The sequence below is a fragment of the Cyprinodon variegatus genome, unplaced genomic scaffold (assembly GCF_000732505.1).
Source record: "Cyprinodon variegatus isolate N-32 unplaced genomic scaffold, C_variegatus-1.0 Scaffold454, whole genome shotgun sequence".
NCBI classification, from domain to species: Eukaryota; Metazoa; Chordata; class Actinopteri; order Cyprinodontiformes; family Cyprinodontidae; genus Cyprinodon; species Cyprinodon variegatus.
The window spans coordinates 31,322-47,734 of NW_015150907.1; the positions used below are offsets into that span (position 1 = coordinate 31,322).

The following is a 16,413-nucleotide window of genomic DNA, read 5'->3' on the forward strand; positions in this document are numbered from 1 at the left end:
TGAAAAGAGCCATTGAGTACTTTTCTGCTTCTTCACACACTTGCCCCAGCAGTTGTATCATAAATCCCTGGTATGTCGATCACTGCAACTCTGATTTCTTTCACCTCACCTGTGGCATTTTGCTCTCTGATGTCACAGAACCTGGAGAGAAAACAGAATGCAATGCTTCTTGATTCAGGATGGTGTTACACTAGGCACTTTTTCCATTACCTGTCTTTCCAATCAGAGCTATTCTAATATCTTTATTTGCTGAATTTAGTAAATCAATAGAGAGGTAGCTGCCAGATGAAAATTTGGTATGTGAAAATGTTTTTAATAGATGTGTTATATTTAGAATCTTCTGCTGACCTTTTTTTCTCCTCTTCTGTCTCAGGTCTGCCTCGCAGTTGCAGTTGTGCTTAGCTGGAGCTTGTCAGTCACTAAAAAGTTCCCCGCTTCCTTCTTTTCTCCCATTCTGTGGTTAAATTGGGAGGTTCCGCCACTGTAGCTGTTTGTTTTCTTGTACAGTAGTTACAGCTGTACAGTTGTTGGTATCATTATTTATATTATTTTTTACACATTAGATGTAAGTGGCAGAAAGAGGCTTAAACCTGGAGTAGTAGCAGCCACTGTTGTATTCTGTGAATTAACAAAATATCATTATGGGGAAAATGGTTGAATGAAAGCTTCTTGATTCTTTTAAATACATACATTAATCAAAAAAGGAAGATACCTATAAAAATAAGGACCAAACAGAGTACTGGTCATTCAGTCAATTTCATTGGTCTACTTTGTTGTTGTTTTTTATCTTGCATCTTTAATAGAAACACAACTATTAATAACATTGTGTCAGCAAAGCCTGAGTCTGAGGTAATTCCAAAGGTGAACATGATATAGATAGCTTTGTTTTTTGGGGGGTTTTTTGTCCGTTTTCTTAGCAGCCCTCTATCTTCTAGCCCCCTTTACATGTTTTCCATTCTTCTTTAATTAACTTTCATCAGCTTTCATACTACTGTGGAAGAACAGAATCCCCATAACCTGATGCTGCTGCCACCATGTCTCCCCATGGTGATGGTGTTTTCAGGGTGAAGTATAGAAGTTTTTTGTGCAGCACATAGAATTTTGTATGTAAACCCAAAAGTATAATCCATGTCTCCTCTGATCAAAGCACTTCCTTCACATACTGCATGGATTTTTACTAATTGAAAACAGGTTGTCTTATGAAACCATCACTGTCTTCAAGTCACAAAGTCTACAAAGCCCAGATTTGTGGAGTGCGTTTCGAATAATTGTTCAGTCAATAGATTCTTAAAGTAAAGTTCAAGGGGCATAAATATGCATAGATTTTACAGTACATGACACTGTATTTGTTGTTATACATTAACCAGCACATAATATTTGATAACTTAAAGTTTATTTTCATCTGTGTTCCCTAATGCCAACGACGTACTAAATATATTTGGACCAACAGATTGTGTATCTTAGAGGTTGAAAGAAGTTTTTTTTTGCACCTAATGGTTTGCCCTGCATTATGGAGGAAAGTCATAATTTACCTCAATGTGTAATCAGTCAGCTTTTAAGGAACAATTCCAAATTTAACAGGATAAAAACAAATATTAACCTTTGGACCACAACTTTGGGGTGACTGGAAAAATAAAATAAAATAATTTTTAGGAATCTAGATAAGAAAATGAGCTCAAATTGTATTAACTTTGATTTGGATTTTTAAAAAAAAGACGTATTTGACTGAAATGATGTCATTTCTACCGATAAATTGGGTGAAACAGGCGCTGATCTCAAGCTGAGATGAGCATTACCCCTTCAGAAACACTAGATGGCGGTATAGGTCAGAATAGGTCATTATTTTTAATAGGGAAACGTCAGACAGGGAAATGAAATGGGACTGTGGGTAAGATATGAGACAGTGGAAAATGTTATTTTGAATTGTAGGAAACATTTGATAGAGAGAAACAAGTTAATTAGGAAACTTAGTAATGTGAAAATGAAACTTGACATTGTTGATTTTCTGCAAAAGGAAGTAATCAGGAATTGTATAATAGGATATAGTTTTTGTTTGTTTGTTTTTTTGCCATGTGGTTCACACTCCCTACCAGTTGGTGTCGGTAATACTCACCTAACGTTTTTGCCAACCGCCATAAACATTTCGACAAGAAGACGAAGAAGAAAAACCTAACTTTCACTTCCGGGTGAATGTTATGAATGAGTCTTAACTTCCTCTTGCGGCTGACAAGTTGATTACCATTTGGATAGTTGACAGCTGCTGTTTGTTTAAAGTCTGCTCAGATGGATTATTCCGCCGCACAGAGTGGGTTCAGACAGCGTAAGTTACGTACGTGATTTCTGATCGAACATGTTTACTGAGGAAATGCAACTGGAGGCTAATGCTAGCTGCTTTCCGTAGCTCTCTGTGTTTTACCGGCCGGTTGAAGCTAACAGTTAGTTGAACTAATAAAACCTATGGCGTCTTTCACAATCTCTATTCTCCCTTTTCCTTTCTGTTTTTGGTCTTCAGCGTTAATAAATGTTATATTTGGCAACTATGCTAATCAGTTTATAAAGTGGCTAAATTAGCTGGAAATGTGTGGAGTTTTGGGATAACGTTTCATTTGTTTTGTTTTAATTTTATGCGTGAAGGTATATTTTACACATTTCTTTCTAACTGTAAAGTATTCAACTTGCAAATGTATTTGGATTTCTAAGCTTTAATAAAGAGGTGATGACACAATTAGAGCTAAATAATTAACAGATTCAAAAGTATTATTATTTTAGTTGTCTTTAGTCGTGTTACTGATTATGTAGGTTTTTCTGTTTGTTTTGATGAGTGTGAAAAAAAGTATTTCAGACAACAAACTGCAAAGAAAGATTTTCTTTTTAACTGCAATCACTTTTGTGGTCAGTATCTAAAATTAAGGCCTGCAAATTAAGTTTCAGTATTGCATGTATGCATGTTGCCTTTGCAACATGCATACATGCATAATACAACTGCAAATGACTGCCTGGAATCTAATGCATATATAAGTTCATTATTTAAACACCATACATTCTGTCTGTAGTGTTATGCTTTGTAACGTTTTCCCTTTTCCCTGAAAGTTATTTTATTTCTTTATGCAACATTTAAAAAAATCCCAGGGCTCCTTTGAAAAAATATATTTGTAAATCTTGATGGGATCTTCCTCATTAAAGGTGAAAAAAAAAAAAAAGGTCGGAGAAGATAAAGAGTTGATATAGTGTTAAGAAATCAAAGCTGAGTTGTTTTATTATTAAAAGATTACAAGTTACACAAAAGCAACTCATTCATTTAAACTTCTAGTTTGAGATAGAAATAAATTGCTTTGTTTTTAAGCAGCTGGATAGAATACTAATTATCCTGTGTTTTCCATTAGCCGAAAGCAGAAAAGGGGGCTTTTGAGTCTAAAAATAATGTTTGCATCAGCTGCAATCAGCAGAAATAACTTGCCAAATTCTCCTGGCAGTAGAGCATAACTATAAGCAAAAAAATATGTATATATTAATAATTTGTATCTTTTTTACCAAACTGAAAAGTTGAACAATGGCAAATATCGCACAAATACCGTATAAACTTTTCTGTCTGAAAAAAATGGAGTCTTAGAACAACATTGCTATCCTTAGTGTCAGTATCAGTAAGATCATGAACACATCCATCCATCAACTAGACAGAAATCTGAGTGCTTCTGCAGCTTTAACTCCTGCTAACGTAAACATCAAAGTTCATGTAATATACACCTTTCAATTTTGGGGGGTTTGTTTTTCTTTTTTGCACTTTTTCCAGACTTTATCTTGAACCTATCTGCTTTCTTTTCATACCTCCACTGCATGTTGCGGACTTCATTGCTTCTCCTTCCTTACTCATTCTGCTGATGCACAATTTCGTATTTCCAGTGAACTGGTATTGTAATGAGAAATATATAAATATAAAAAATCCCTTTATTGTTCCACAATGGGGAAATTGTTTTGTTACAGCAGCAAAATATTATAGCTAAAGTGGTCACACAAATTTGGACCTTAAAGTGTATTAAATATAACAAAAAATGAGATGGAAAAACTAACAAATAAAATACTGTACTGTATGGTGTTTTTCCAATATAAATACTGTGCATCTGGAGAATAAATAATCAATATACAGCTATGGACTTTTTCATTTTAATGGATATGTGAAAAAATAGCAGTAAACAACAGAGATGTGCAAAAATGACATCAGTATGTTATTTAAGTGACTAATATAGAAACTGTGCAAAAATCAGCATGAATGTAAGAACTTATTGAGGTTGTTACAAATGGAGTGTAAACGAGGTGTAAAAAGGAAAAATTTAAGATGATATCCAGAGTTTGATGATTGAATCAAAAAATCTTTGTTTGCAACCAGAGGTATACTGGTGTAGAAATTCATAGTCATAGAACATGGAGAGGTCCCTTTAACACTTAAATTTTACTTAAGACACACAATGACGTTAGCTCCTCAGCCATTTCCCTTTCAACATATTTTTTTATAAACACTATGTGAAAAGTTAACTTTTCACTCTAATCCAAACCTTCCTTTGTCACACTTTTAATAACAGAATGTGACTCATTGTTGACTTTTAAACTGTAGACCAATCAGTCTAGACTGTAATGCCAAAGAAATTGGAAAACTTCAGGTCCATTTAAAAGTAAGAAAGTAACCTTTCTGCTGCATCCAGTGCAAATAGTTGGTCTGTGTGTTTAGCGAGAGACTCATCTAGAAAATGTAGGAAAGCTGTGAAGAATCGCATGTTGGTTTATTTTACTGGCTGATGCTAAAGTAGCTACTTCTGCTTGATATTAGAAACACAATCGGATTATTTCTAATTAAATGCCTTTTTTTTCACCACACAGAACATAACATGCGTCTGAGGAACAGTTCTGTGGATGGACCAGATGGCGGTCAGCTGTTTGATGACACAAGTGCAGCTGGGCCTGCGAACCAAGGCGTCTACAGGTGGGAGCCATCCTTTGACAGGTTTAAACCAGTCGGAAACTTCTCCAGTTGTTGATAAATGGAAAGAAGATTTTTTTTCCCCTAAATATTTTGGCTTCTAGTTTATATATTATTCCAATCATTTCTGGACAGAAATCAGCAGGCTGGGCCTCAAGCAGCAGGACCTCCTGGTCAGTCCTTCCTGTCTGACCCCATGTCCAACCTGGCGATGGTGTACGGCAGCTCACTGGCGACCCAGGGGAGGGAAATGGTGGACAAAAATGTAAGATTTCCAGAAGTATTTAGCTGATCTGCATAAGCCGAAAAAAAAAAAATCCACTGAGGCTATCCATGTAAGCAGGATTTAATTTGTGTGTTTGTTTGATTTTAGCTGGACAGGTTTATTCCGATTTCCAAGCTGAAATACTACTTTGCTGTGGACACGGTATACGTGGGAAAGAAGCTGGGAATTTTAGTGTTTCCTTACATGCACAAGGTAGGCTTGGCTTTACTATGAATCAACCCTCTCTGGGAGTGATTGGAGTTTAATTTCTGTACTTGGTGGGCTTTTATTGTTTGAAATAAAGGATTTCATTGCCAAATGTGAAGTTGTGATTAATTGTATGACTTTTAGTTTGGTTTTAACCCATATGACCCATGATACAAACCAGACCATCTCCCTTTAGATGAAACGTAGCAACGCATCTTTTTTTTTTTCTTTTACAAACCATCTAAATAAAGCCGTAAATAATTTGGGGGAAAATATGAAGATTATAGACCTGATTATTGTGTGGAATGTGTCTATTCTGTAGAATTGGGAGGTGAGCTACCAGCAGGACACCCCTGTCGCCCCCCGCTTTGATGTAAACGCTCCAGATCTTTACATTCCTACTATGGCCTTCATCACATACATCCTGGTGGCTGGGCTGGCTCTGGGCACACAGAACAGGTACAGTTAGCCACATTTCTGCTAATACAAAGCTTTATATTTTTTCTGCAGATAAAAACATGCTTGACATCTGATTCTCATTCCTAAGCCCACTGCCTAAATTCATAAATAGCACTGTGGAGAACCTGGGAATGAATGATGAATGTTGACTAATGATGTCCCTTTTATGTCGTACTACCAATGATGAACCTTTCTGATATGTTGCTCAGGTTTTCCCCAGAGCTTCTGGGAGTCCAGGCCAGCTCAGCGTTGGTTTGGTTGATCATGGAGGTCCTGGCCGTCCTGCTCTCCCTCTACCTCGTCACTGTAAACACAGACCTCACCACCATAGACCTTGTGGCTTTTTCAGGATACAAATATGTTGGGTATGTACCGATATATAGCACCATCAAACTCATTTTTCCAATAACAATTTAACCGTCATTGTCTATTTTTTTTAGAATGATTATAGGGATCATCGCAGGTCTTCTATTTGGAAGGCTGGCATATTATCTGTCTATGTTGTGGTTTTGTGGAGCCATCTTTGTCTTTATGGTGAGTATGTAGCCTATTTGTACTGATTTTAATTCATGAAATCCTTGTACACAATCAGTCAGGATAGTTATACTTCTTCCTTATTCTGCAACTCATCCAAACCCACTTCATAAGTCATTACAAGCACACCTTTATACAAATGCGTGACATATGGGAACACGCTGATGCAGACTTCTGATCCAGTTCAATTTTTAATAAATCCTGTTACTGTTCACTAAATGGTTACAATGATTGGAAGCTTTTCTTACCTTTATTATTCATCTGTATTAGAAAAAAAATCAATTTGTTTAGATTATGCTTTGTAGATTTGTTTTTTTTGAACAACTAAATAGTTTGGATCATCCAAGTATTTTATGTATGATTCTGAATATTACCGGTAATAGTGAAACATAAGGTATTATATTTTATAAGATATTATTGTCTTTACCTCTACGATGGGCCACTTTCTGAGGCCCACTCTGGAGATTTTAACCACCTTTCTTAATCAAATTAATCAAACTGTTTAGGCTTTTTCATTCATGCCACAGCATCTCAGACTTCTTGAGTGCTTTTAATCGTGTCCTCTTGTATAACCCTAATAGACTTTAGCTTGAGTTGAAGTCAGACTTATCCTATAGGATTTTCTGTTGGAGAATGGATGCTAAGTCCTGGACATCGTGAGGATGTCTTCTAAACATCAGGAAAAGTTAACAGTTTAAACATATTAGTTTAAGCTGTTAACTTAGTTTGCATGCTCAGAGATGGAGTTAAACCTCCATTTCCACCAACCCAGAGCACTCCTATCTTTTAACATTCCTGCACATTTCTGGACAGATCCGCACTCTGCGTCTGAAGCTCTTATCCGAGGCGGCGGCTGAAGGGAAGCTGGTGAGAGGAACCAGGAACCAACTGAGGATGTACCTGACCATGTCCATCGCAGCGGCGCAGCCCGTCTTCATGTACTGGCTCACCTACCATCTCATCAGATAAAAGCGTCACTTTGTAGAACTCTGCTGTCAATCAAATTCATCATCTCAGAAACAACAAAAAAAGTTATCCACAAAGAACCACATCGCTACACTCAATGAGCAGAACTCCCGTCACCAAACAATAAAGAGGGGACGTCTCCGCTCCTCTGAGCACAGCCACGTGTTAGTTTGGCCTTTTTTTATATTTAATGTCTTCAGATTTTGTAGCAAAAACAGGTGGCTTTCATTTGTGTTTTACTGTGTAATTGCATGATGGCAATGTTTTTATGAATATTTATGTACGTCTGTGAATTTTTATGTTGCAGAATTTACTCTGGTTGTCAAAGGCTAATTTGTTTTAGCCGCACAGCTGCACACCTGCCCCGCATCTGATGTGAAGAAACTGTAAACCAGAACATGAACTGGTTGGCTGCTTACAGAGCATTTAGACAAAGTCTTGTGTATATTTCTTTCAGGATCTGCTAGAAGGAAATTACCTTTGTTGCAAAAAAACAAGCATATACCTGATTACTGCTTAATAAATATAATTTAATATCAGATGTTTCAATTGCAATGTTAAGTCTTCTTTCAAATCATGGAGTGAATTATTTCTGGAGCTCTTAAAGCTAGTTAAGTAGGAAACGTTTCGTCTGGAAGCAATGAGCTATTTTAATGCTGAAGCAGAGCGGTGATTGGATGTTGACCTGAGGTCAAAGTTTACTAAAATAGAAGAGGCTGGTGAAATGAAGCGACTTATGTGCTAAAATGTGTTGCTTTTTAAATGTTTGTATCTAATTTGTATAAAAACAGCTTATCTACTTGATGCACAGGAGAAATAAATAGTTTACCTGTAAAACACACCACCACGTTGGACACAGATGTGCATATTCATTTATTTTTTTTTTTTTTTCAGAATAAAAACTATGACATCGTTGCTGTGAAGAATATTTATTTACTCTAGAACCAGAACGATAAATACTGCAAGGAGCAAACTGGTACAGTCTGTTTGATAAAGGCCAGTGTATTTTCTGAGATGAAGGCATACATTTAGCTCAATCATTCATTTTAACTGATTCTTTTATGGATATATATATATATATGTTTTTTGTACATTTTAAGCCACATAATCTAGCTCCTGACCTCCTTTTCAGACCCGAAAACAGTTAAATGTGAAACTAAATGAAGATGAACATTTACAAAAAAAACATAAAATCTGTAAAAGCTTAAAAGCATTGCTACATGAACCAAGCTTCAAATTTAAGGTTGTAAACAGCAAAACTTGAACCATTGCTTTCGAGTTGTTTTCAATCAGCTGAAATCAAGCGTAATTTAGAAAGGGTTGGATTTTGATTTCAGTATTTCCATGTAAGTATAGAAAAAGCAAGGAATTATGGGAAACCATGAGTATTTTGGGGCTGAATCCCAAACCAACCACTAACCCTTAACTACCAAGTCTCTTAAAGTGTCACTCACAGCTTTGGAAGGTGCCTGGATTGTACATAGTTCACCCTTACACCTGCTGCCAGACTCCAGTGATCCTGCACTAATGCATCCCAACTACCATACATGGTTTTGGATGGGAACATGCAAACAAAGGGTTAGTGTGTAGGGGATTCAGCATTGGACTTCTTGATCTTCCTCCACAGCTGTTACATCCTTTCTTGGGTGCAACCTTCCATTTATCCCTCCCTTATGTCCAACCCTGCTGTACTCCCTCTTTTTTTCCAGTGTCTCTAATAAGCAGGTTTCTCATTACCCACCTAAATATCAGAGTAAACCAATATATATGTTTGTTTTTTTTTATCAATCTAAAGGAGAGAGATTTCCCGAAAGGCTTAGGTACCCTTTAAATGTCATAAATATGAGGAAACATCACAGATGAGCTAAAAAAACAGGACACAGCAACCAATACGTTGGGTTTTAAAGCTCTCTAGTCTTTCCAGAAGCCTCTGTTGTGATTAATGGCCTGAAGGAGCCTGGTCTCCATGGTCCTATCCACCGGGTATCTCATGTACCTGGGCAGCAGCAACAGGCAATGGCAGGTAAGGGATTCAGGCAAATGGAGCTCTGTGGAATCTGGCAACGGAGCCACTCTCATCCTGACGTATTCCATCCCCATGAAGGGGACTCTGTCACAGCCAGTGAGGAACACTGAGCATGGAGGAAAAAATAAAGCAATGAATGTAAGAGAACCACGGCCAGATGTAAAACTAATGCTAAATGAACAACGAAATGAAGTGGAGAACATACAGAGGAACTTTTTCTTTTGTTCTGCTGAGAAATTGTCAAACACGTTCCAGAAGCTGATGATGGTTGGATGGTCGGTGTGGTATTCTCCCTCATAAACTGTGTTCTGCAAATTTCAGAATAAAATACCTTTAACAATTCAGAGCTACTTATCTACACATTTTGAATCATTTCTAAAAGCAGCAAACATAATTAACCTACATAACTGAATGATTACTGAGTTTTTCCTACAAGGTTTGATTTTACTTTTGTTACGATCATATAATCTGGTGCTCATTTGTTAGATTAAAAGAATAAAATCTGATTTCCTCCTACCTGCTTGAAGACCTCCCAGTTGTAAGTCTCTTGGCCCACCATGACCGACTGTAATTCCTCCGGCTGGAAGAACTCCACAACATCTATGTTACACACTTTAAAAAAGCCTCGTTTGAAGAGTTCAAATATTCCCTCCACTGATTTGTTAAAGGCATGGTCTATACAGGCCGCGACAAACTGCTTCCTGTTGGGAAAGAAAAATCAGATTATTACAAATCTGAAGGCTTTTTAACTGAAATAAGTCACATTTCCACAGTTGATGGCAGCAAAGACAGGCTTTTCACCTTAACACTGAGGTGAAAATGCACTTTAATACAAACCTATTGGATCCAGTGACACGTTTTCCAGGTTCCTTGGGATCCAGTTCAACTTCCTCACCACCCCAGGACATCTGTGTAGCCATCATAGATGGGTTAGTTAGAAACCTGCACCCACATATTCATCGCCTACAGAGGGTGAACCGGACAGATTCAACATCACTTTCTATTGTGCAAAAAACTACATTGAAAGTCATCTCTGCAGCTTCCACTTCATCAGGAGTGTAGTCCTCCAAAATGCACCTCCATGACCTAACCACAGAATAAACAATGAGGAAAGTTCAATAAATACAAACTACACATTTTTTATAGCAAAATTATTTGAAAGTTATGTTACAAGTGTAAAAAAAATAACCTGAGTGTTAATATCTTCATGTTTCACAAACCATTAAACAATACAATCTAAAGACTAGTTTTCAATTCAGTGTTTAAGTTGGAGGTGCTGTTTTGTTTGTTTTTTATTCATCTAAAATTGGATGAACTCCACCTTTATTCTGTTTTTAAAAGATCCCAGAGGGACGAGACTAAAACTTTAATGCCAACAAGGTGCCTAATCTGTGGTAAGACTGAAAATCATGAATTTCAGAAGGGGTGTTGCAACGATCAAAGATGAAAATTACATTTAAGTCAGAAAAAACTCTAGAAAGAAATCTAAAGAATATTCTGGAAACCTTTTTCCATATTCTATATTGTCCAATCTATTAGATTAAAGGCCAGGTAGAAAGCAAGCATAAAGAAAAACAACTTTCTCAATAAAAAAAAAAAATGTGATATCTTAAAGGGAAGTGAAGTTTTACATCCCTACATCCTGCAGAGAGCCGTTCAGTTATGGACTTTTAATGTTTCTTACTCTGCTAAGAGAGGATCAAACTCCTTCATGTCGTCCAGTGATGTTTTGACGCGCAGCAGCTTCTTGAAGAGAGCCAGTGGGAACGGCAGGTGTATGATGTTGTGGTTATAAAGAGCCAAGCCACACAGGACGCCAAACAGGAAGTACTTCTTCTCCTCAACTTTAGGCTATTTGTTTAAAATAAAAAACAGACAAGAAAACAGGAACATTGAAAAACAACAATTCAATTTCATCTAAATGATCACATGTTCATGCACAGATAAGTTTAACCTTTAAATTAAACCTTGAATTGAAGGGAGTGTTGGCCTAGTTGTTAGAGTAGCGAGATTGGGATATGGAAAGGGTTGCAAGTATTCGGTTCGATCCCCACAGCCTGCACCCTGTGTCGCTGAGCAAGACCCTTAACCCACGTTTGCTCCCCAGGCGCCACACTGTGGCAGCCCACTGCTCCCCAAGGGGACGGGTTAAGATGCAGAAGTGAATTTCTCCATTGTGAGGTCAATGATGATTAATTATTATTAAACATATTGACTAATAAGCCTGCCTACAGTGATGTTGTTTTTTTTTTTCATGAGCAGCTCTTACCTTGGGTGGAAACCAGGCCAGAGTCTTACTGTCGTTGAACATGAACATATCAGATTCAGGATCCATCAGCTCATCAAACATATGAAGGAAAAAGTCTTTTTTGTTGACGTTCATGATCTTCCTGTCATCTACAAACTGAACCTACAATAGAAAGATTACAAAAAGCTTTTTAAGATACACACATAAACATATGTATACAAGCATATATATATATATATATATATATANTATATATATATATATATATATAGAGAGAGAGAGAGAGAGAGAGAGAGAGAGAGAGAGAGAGAGAGAGACAGATTCCTAACATTACAAGTATAAACTTCTTCCCAAATATATAAAAGTGGTTTTTTGTTTCTTTATATTTCTTTTTTTCTTTTTTTTTTTACACTTTTAGTAACATTTTTATTTATGTATTCAATTTCAATCTCTAACAATATGAAAAAGTAAAAAACATTATGGACATAATTTTTTTTTTTTGTTATTGTTGTATTTACCACAAGCGCCCTTTTAAATACAGAGTGATCAGCTGCAGCAAGATGTCTGAAAGCGTCCTCCATCAGGTGAGTCCGTCTGAGGTTCAGCTGGAAGACCGGGACAGAGGGGTCCAGAGCGTCTCCCAGGATGTCATTTGACCACGGCAGACGCATTCGCTGAACAACATGATGAGCTTCCTGCAGATATAAATACTTCTGTGAAAATTTACCAGAACCAAACGCCTGCAGCCATAAACAGGATAAAGCATAATTCATGAAGCCCTGTACCTTCATCACGCGTGCCAAGATGTTAAAGACAGCAACCTTGCAAACCAGAGGGAAGACGAAAGGATAGCGGCAGAAAATGGCAGGTGTTTTGTCGTCGTCCTTTAAAAAAATGACAAAATAAATGATCAAAAAGGACTTTTAGTGAAAAAGGAACAAGAAACAAAAAGCAGAATGAAGCACACATAAAATATTTTTCACCTCTTCTTTGGAGAACGCCAACCAAAGAGTGACATCCTCAAGCGGCTGAACAGCATTACCTTCCATTTCCGCCACATAAAAGGTGCTCAGTGGGACTTTGTAGGACTTTCCAGCTTTGTTTGCCTGAAAATAAATTATTTCATTCAATAATGAAAACATGTTTTAATTCTACTGAGATTTCCACGCACATAAAGGACTGCTAGTCAAACTATCAGCAGCAGTCCGGCGAGACGAATACATTTAAAGCATCAATTTATATTCTGCTGAACGAAATATAACAAAAAAGTTATAAAGAATATAAAAGTGAGATTTCACCAAATCCAATACTGACTCTGTAAAGCAGCTTCAGGGCTTTCAGCAGGTATTTGACTCCTGGGTTGTGGGTTTGCAACAGGCCGTTCCTCAGCATGAAAGCCAGGGCATTTCTGAACACCAGGATGTGCCTGATCAAAATATCCGCCGACAGAGAAGACCAAAGGCTCTCTGCAGAATGAAAAAGTTAATAAACAGAAAAAACCTAAACCTTAACCTTCCTAAACCTTAAGATAAAACATCTAGATGTGAAGCCGGTGCAGTAGTTTCTTACTCAATGTTTCCAGAGTCTTCTCACTCAGATCCTGAATAGTAATTGCCAGAGGCAAAGCTACATTGATCACGTTTGTGTCCTCTTGTAGAAGTGGGCATGTCAACAAAACCAGGAGGATCTCTGGAGATTTTAAATGATGCCTTGATAAAACGAGCAAATCTAACAGGAGATTTAGATTCACCTGCATGGAGGAAAAAAATATAAAAAATAAAAAAGGGTTCTCTGTCACCGTGTACTTGCTCTACATGTGTGCTGTTGTCTAACCTGGTTTTAAATAGAAATAAAACTTCCATGACTTTTCTGTTATTTTATGTAAATGAGTTTAAAAGTTTCATCCTTAACTGTTTGTTTGATCCAAGGGACGGCCAGCATCTGGTCAAAGGCTTGGCGAGCGGCCTGGAGGTCCACTGTTAGAGCACCAGCTTCCAGCGGAGCCCCGCTGGTATCAAACAGACAGGATAACGGGTCAGGGAGGAGGAAGGTGAAGAAGGGTTGAACCCCTCTTTTTTAGCATTAAGTTTAAAAGCACCAGTCTAGTAATAATCAAGCAATGTTAAAGGACAGCATGATGTAAAGTATTTATACATTATCAGAAATGAGTTATTGCCAGTCATATTGTTTTCACATTCCCCTCAAAGGCACAGAAATATTAAGATCATTTTAATTAATTCCAGCATTTTTCTCTTTTTCATTAATAATTTATTTTTATTCAAGGATAAATGTAACCAGTTATTTAGAGCCTTTATGGTAGTAGATGGAAAAGGCTTTAATGGCATTATGATTATGAAACTTTCCAGGGATGGGAATCTTTTAGCTAAACTTTAACTCTGCCTCATGCAACATCCACAGAGCAGGGGGGGTGGACTCAGGTTTCAGCTCTCGAAAACCTATAACCCAGCGATAGAGTTTATTGCTTCCCGCTATCATCTCAATCCTAATCGCCAATCAGGTGGTCAAAACATCGCATCCTGTAATCCAGGCCAACTACGACCTCAACGACTCACCGTTACAAAGGGGTGGACCTGTTTTATTCGGTTCAGTTTGCGTGTTTTCTAAGCCATAACAAGGCTTTTATTGGGCTACTCTATAAAGCCAGAAACTCAACGCTACTCTTGACATTTTGAATTGAGAAACATCCTGGATGGGAAGTGAAACGTCTTCAGACTTGATTGATTTTCACAGCTTTGCTGTTGTTAAAACCCCCAAAATTTATGAATCGCCTCATATGGACAGAGAATACAAACTACAGAGTCTGCAAGACTGCCCAACACCATGAAGATTCAGAAATGCATAAAAAAATAATAAAGTTAATTTATATATAAAATATAAACGAAAATAGAGAAATAAAACTCTGTGAATTTTACCAAAAGGTGAGGGATTTTCATGTCAAAGCGAGAGCGGTGATACTCATCTGTGACGTGGGATCTATTTATTTGTAAAACTTACTTCTCCATAACATAATCATACTCACTCTGGTTTTGTGAAACTTGCAACAAGACTTGAACTGGTGTAAAACATCGACTCGATTTCTCTGTTCCATGAAAAAAAGAAAGTATGAGGAAAAGACTCATTAACACAACAAAGATATTTTAGATTAATCAATCTGGACACAAAAAATAACGAGGGANGAAAGTATGAGGAAAAGACTCATTAACACAACAAAGATGTTTTAGATTAATCAGTCTGGACACAAAAAATCGGTACGATATTAGCCAAAAAACTAATACTGGATTATATTGGCCTGCATCTAAAATCCCTGATATTAGTCTGCTAATACCAACACTTTGCTGCTTTTTAAAGTTTCTGTTACCCATTTGTTATTATTAGATGGGTCTAATGCTGATAATTGTTCTCTGTATAACATCAGTGTCTTAAGCCTTTTCTGACATTTTACAGAACAAAATAAGTCATACATTTATGTTTGATTAGTGCCAACATTGTATCGGGTCAACCCTCAAAGCTACAATATGGTATTGCTTGATTGATTGATTGACTACATTGATCTCACAGTGGAGAATTTTGCTCCTTACACAAGCTTAAATAGTCAAAGAAGAAGAATGTGCTAAAGGAAGTATGTGCCAAAGTATATACAGTGTCTGTGTCTGTTCCTACATACGACAGCTTTTTTTTTCCCACAGTAGGATCATTATACAGGGTTATTGCAAAGGGTGGATGGAAATTTATATTTATATATATAGTTATTGCACAGGGTGTCAAATGGTAAAATGCACATTATACATTGCACAAGTTGTTGCTGTTGTAGTGTCGCAGAAATGTGAAACTTGTTTGGGACACCCACCAAAAATGTGTTGTGAAATCTGCAGGTTTCTTTCATTTTTAATTTTTCTATTTTTATTTTGTAAGGATTTAATGCTAGATCAGTGATTCCCAACCGGGGGATACTTGTACACCTGGGGGTCTACGAGAGCATTGAAAGGGATATATGAAAATATTTTACTTATTAGGTAATAAAATAAAATAGAGCTGGGATCTGTTTCACGTTCTGAGGACTCAGGTGGAAAATTAAACAAGCTTTTATCAATCGAAAAGTAAGTTTTTCTTATATGTTTAAGTTTGAGCTCTGACACACCTCCAAACCAAGCAGAGGAACAGACTGGGTGAAGAGAACAGTCTGGGATCAGCTGTTTTATACAAAAAGCTATCAGAGCTCATCAAAACAGCTCAGGTGTCTTGATGAAAACAAAGTAAAACTAATAAAGTCAGTCTGACTATTATTTTTTTCTGTATTTTGATCCAAATTCAACAAGTTTAAATGTGATTATAAGGGAGTTACTCAAAGGAACTCCTGTTTAATAAACAGGTTTATATTATGATTTTATTTTGTATTTATTTGGATTCCTTACTAACTCCCAGGCAACATATTTATGTTGTTTTTTTTATTTGAGATGGAAAGAATTAACTGCCTAAGAATTAAATGCTCAAATTCAAAGATTAAGTAAAATAGTTTTATTTTTACAATCAGTTATTGTGCCACTTTTGGACAATCATCAATACTTTTATATGAGAGGGGTACTCACGGTAAGACGAAATGTTCAAGGGGTAAAGGAGTCAAAAAAAGGTTGGGAATCACGGTTCTAGGTTATCAGATTTTAGAATCAATATAATCTTTTAAAATCTAAAAATCTTCAAATGATGTGTACACTTAT

At 36.8% G+C, this 16,413-nt stretch overlaps 2 protein-coding genes across 3 annotated transcripts in view; one reads left to right on the forward strand and one right to left on the reverse strand.

Moving 5' to 3' along the window:
• Nucleotides 1-2,170: 2,170 nt before the first annotated feature.
• On the forward strand, nucleotides 2,171-8,276 carry yif1b (Yip1 interacting factor homolog B (S. cerevisiae)). 2 transcript variants are annotated; one of them, XM_015389314.1, is made up of 8 exons: nucleotides 2,171-2,329; nucleotides 4,873-4,975; nucleotides 5,108-5,237; nucleotides 5,346-5,450; nucleotides 5,767-5,903; nucleotides 6,113-6,268; nucleotides 6,344-6,437; nucleotides 7,251-8,276. In XM_015389314.1, the coding sequence occupies exons 1-8, from the start codon at nucleotides 2,284-2,286 to the stop codon at nucleotides 7,404-7,406; spliced, it is 927 nt and encodes a 308-aa protein (XP_015244800.1). In that variant the 5' UTR covers nucleotides 2,171-2,283; the 3' UTR covers nucleotides 7,407-8,276. The 2 variants fall into 2 exon arrangements, with proteins under 2 accessions (XP_015244800.1, XP_015244799.1); XM_015389313.1 differs by having other exon boundaries at nucleotides 2,171-2,320; nucleotides 7,251-8,275.
• A 180-nt stretch (nucleotides 8,277-8,456) lies between these two features.
• The window catches only part of LOC107093949 (probable E3 ubiquitin-protein ligase HERC6), a 12,644-nt gene continuing 4,687 nt past the window's right edge, over nucleotides 8,457-16,413 (reverse strand). Inside the window, exons 6-20 of the mRNA XM_015389311.1 lie at nucleotides 15,640-15,665; nucleotides 14,718-14,777; nucleotides 13,589-13,685; nucleotides 13,247-13,427; nucleotides 12,992-13,143; nucleotides 12,661-12,783; nucleotides 12,463-12,561; nucleotides 12,196-12,372; nucleotides 11,699-11,839; nucleotides 11,114-11,280; nucleotides 10,449-10,515; nucleotides 10,267-10,337; nucleotides 9,947-10,130; nucleotides 9,635-9,737; nucleotides 8,457-9,535 (exon numbers count right to left, since the gene is read on the reverse strand). Coding sequence (XP_015244797.1) covers nucleotides 9,315-9,535; nucleotides 9,635-9,737; nucleotides 9,947-10,130; nucleotides 10,267-10,337; nucleotides 10,449-10,515; nucleotides 11,114-11,280; nucleotides 11,699-11,839; nucleotides 12,196-12,372; nucleotides 12,463-12,561; nucleotides 12,661-12,783; nucleotides 12,992-13,143; nucleotides 13,247-13,427; nucleotides 13,589-13,685; nucleotides 14,718-14,777; nucleotides 15,640-15,665 — 1,869 coding nt within the window. The 3' untranslated portion in view covers nucleotides 8,457-9,314. The remainder of the gene's footprint in view (nucleotides 9,536-9,634; nucleotides 9,738-9,946; nucleotides 10,131-10,266; nucleotides 10,338-10,448; nucleotides 10,516-11,113; nucleotides 11,281-11,698; nucleotides 11,840-12,195; nucleotides 12,373-12,462; nucleotides 12,562-12,660; nucleotides 12,784-12,991; nucleotides 13,144-13,246; nucleotides 13,428-13,588; nucleotides 13,686-14,717; nucleotides 14,778-15,639; nucleotides 15,666-16,413) is intronic.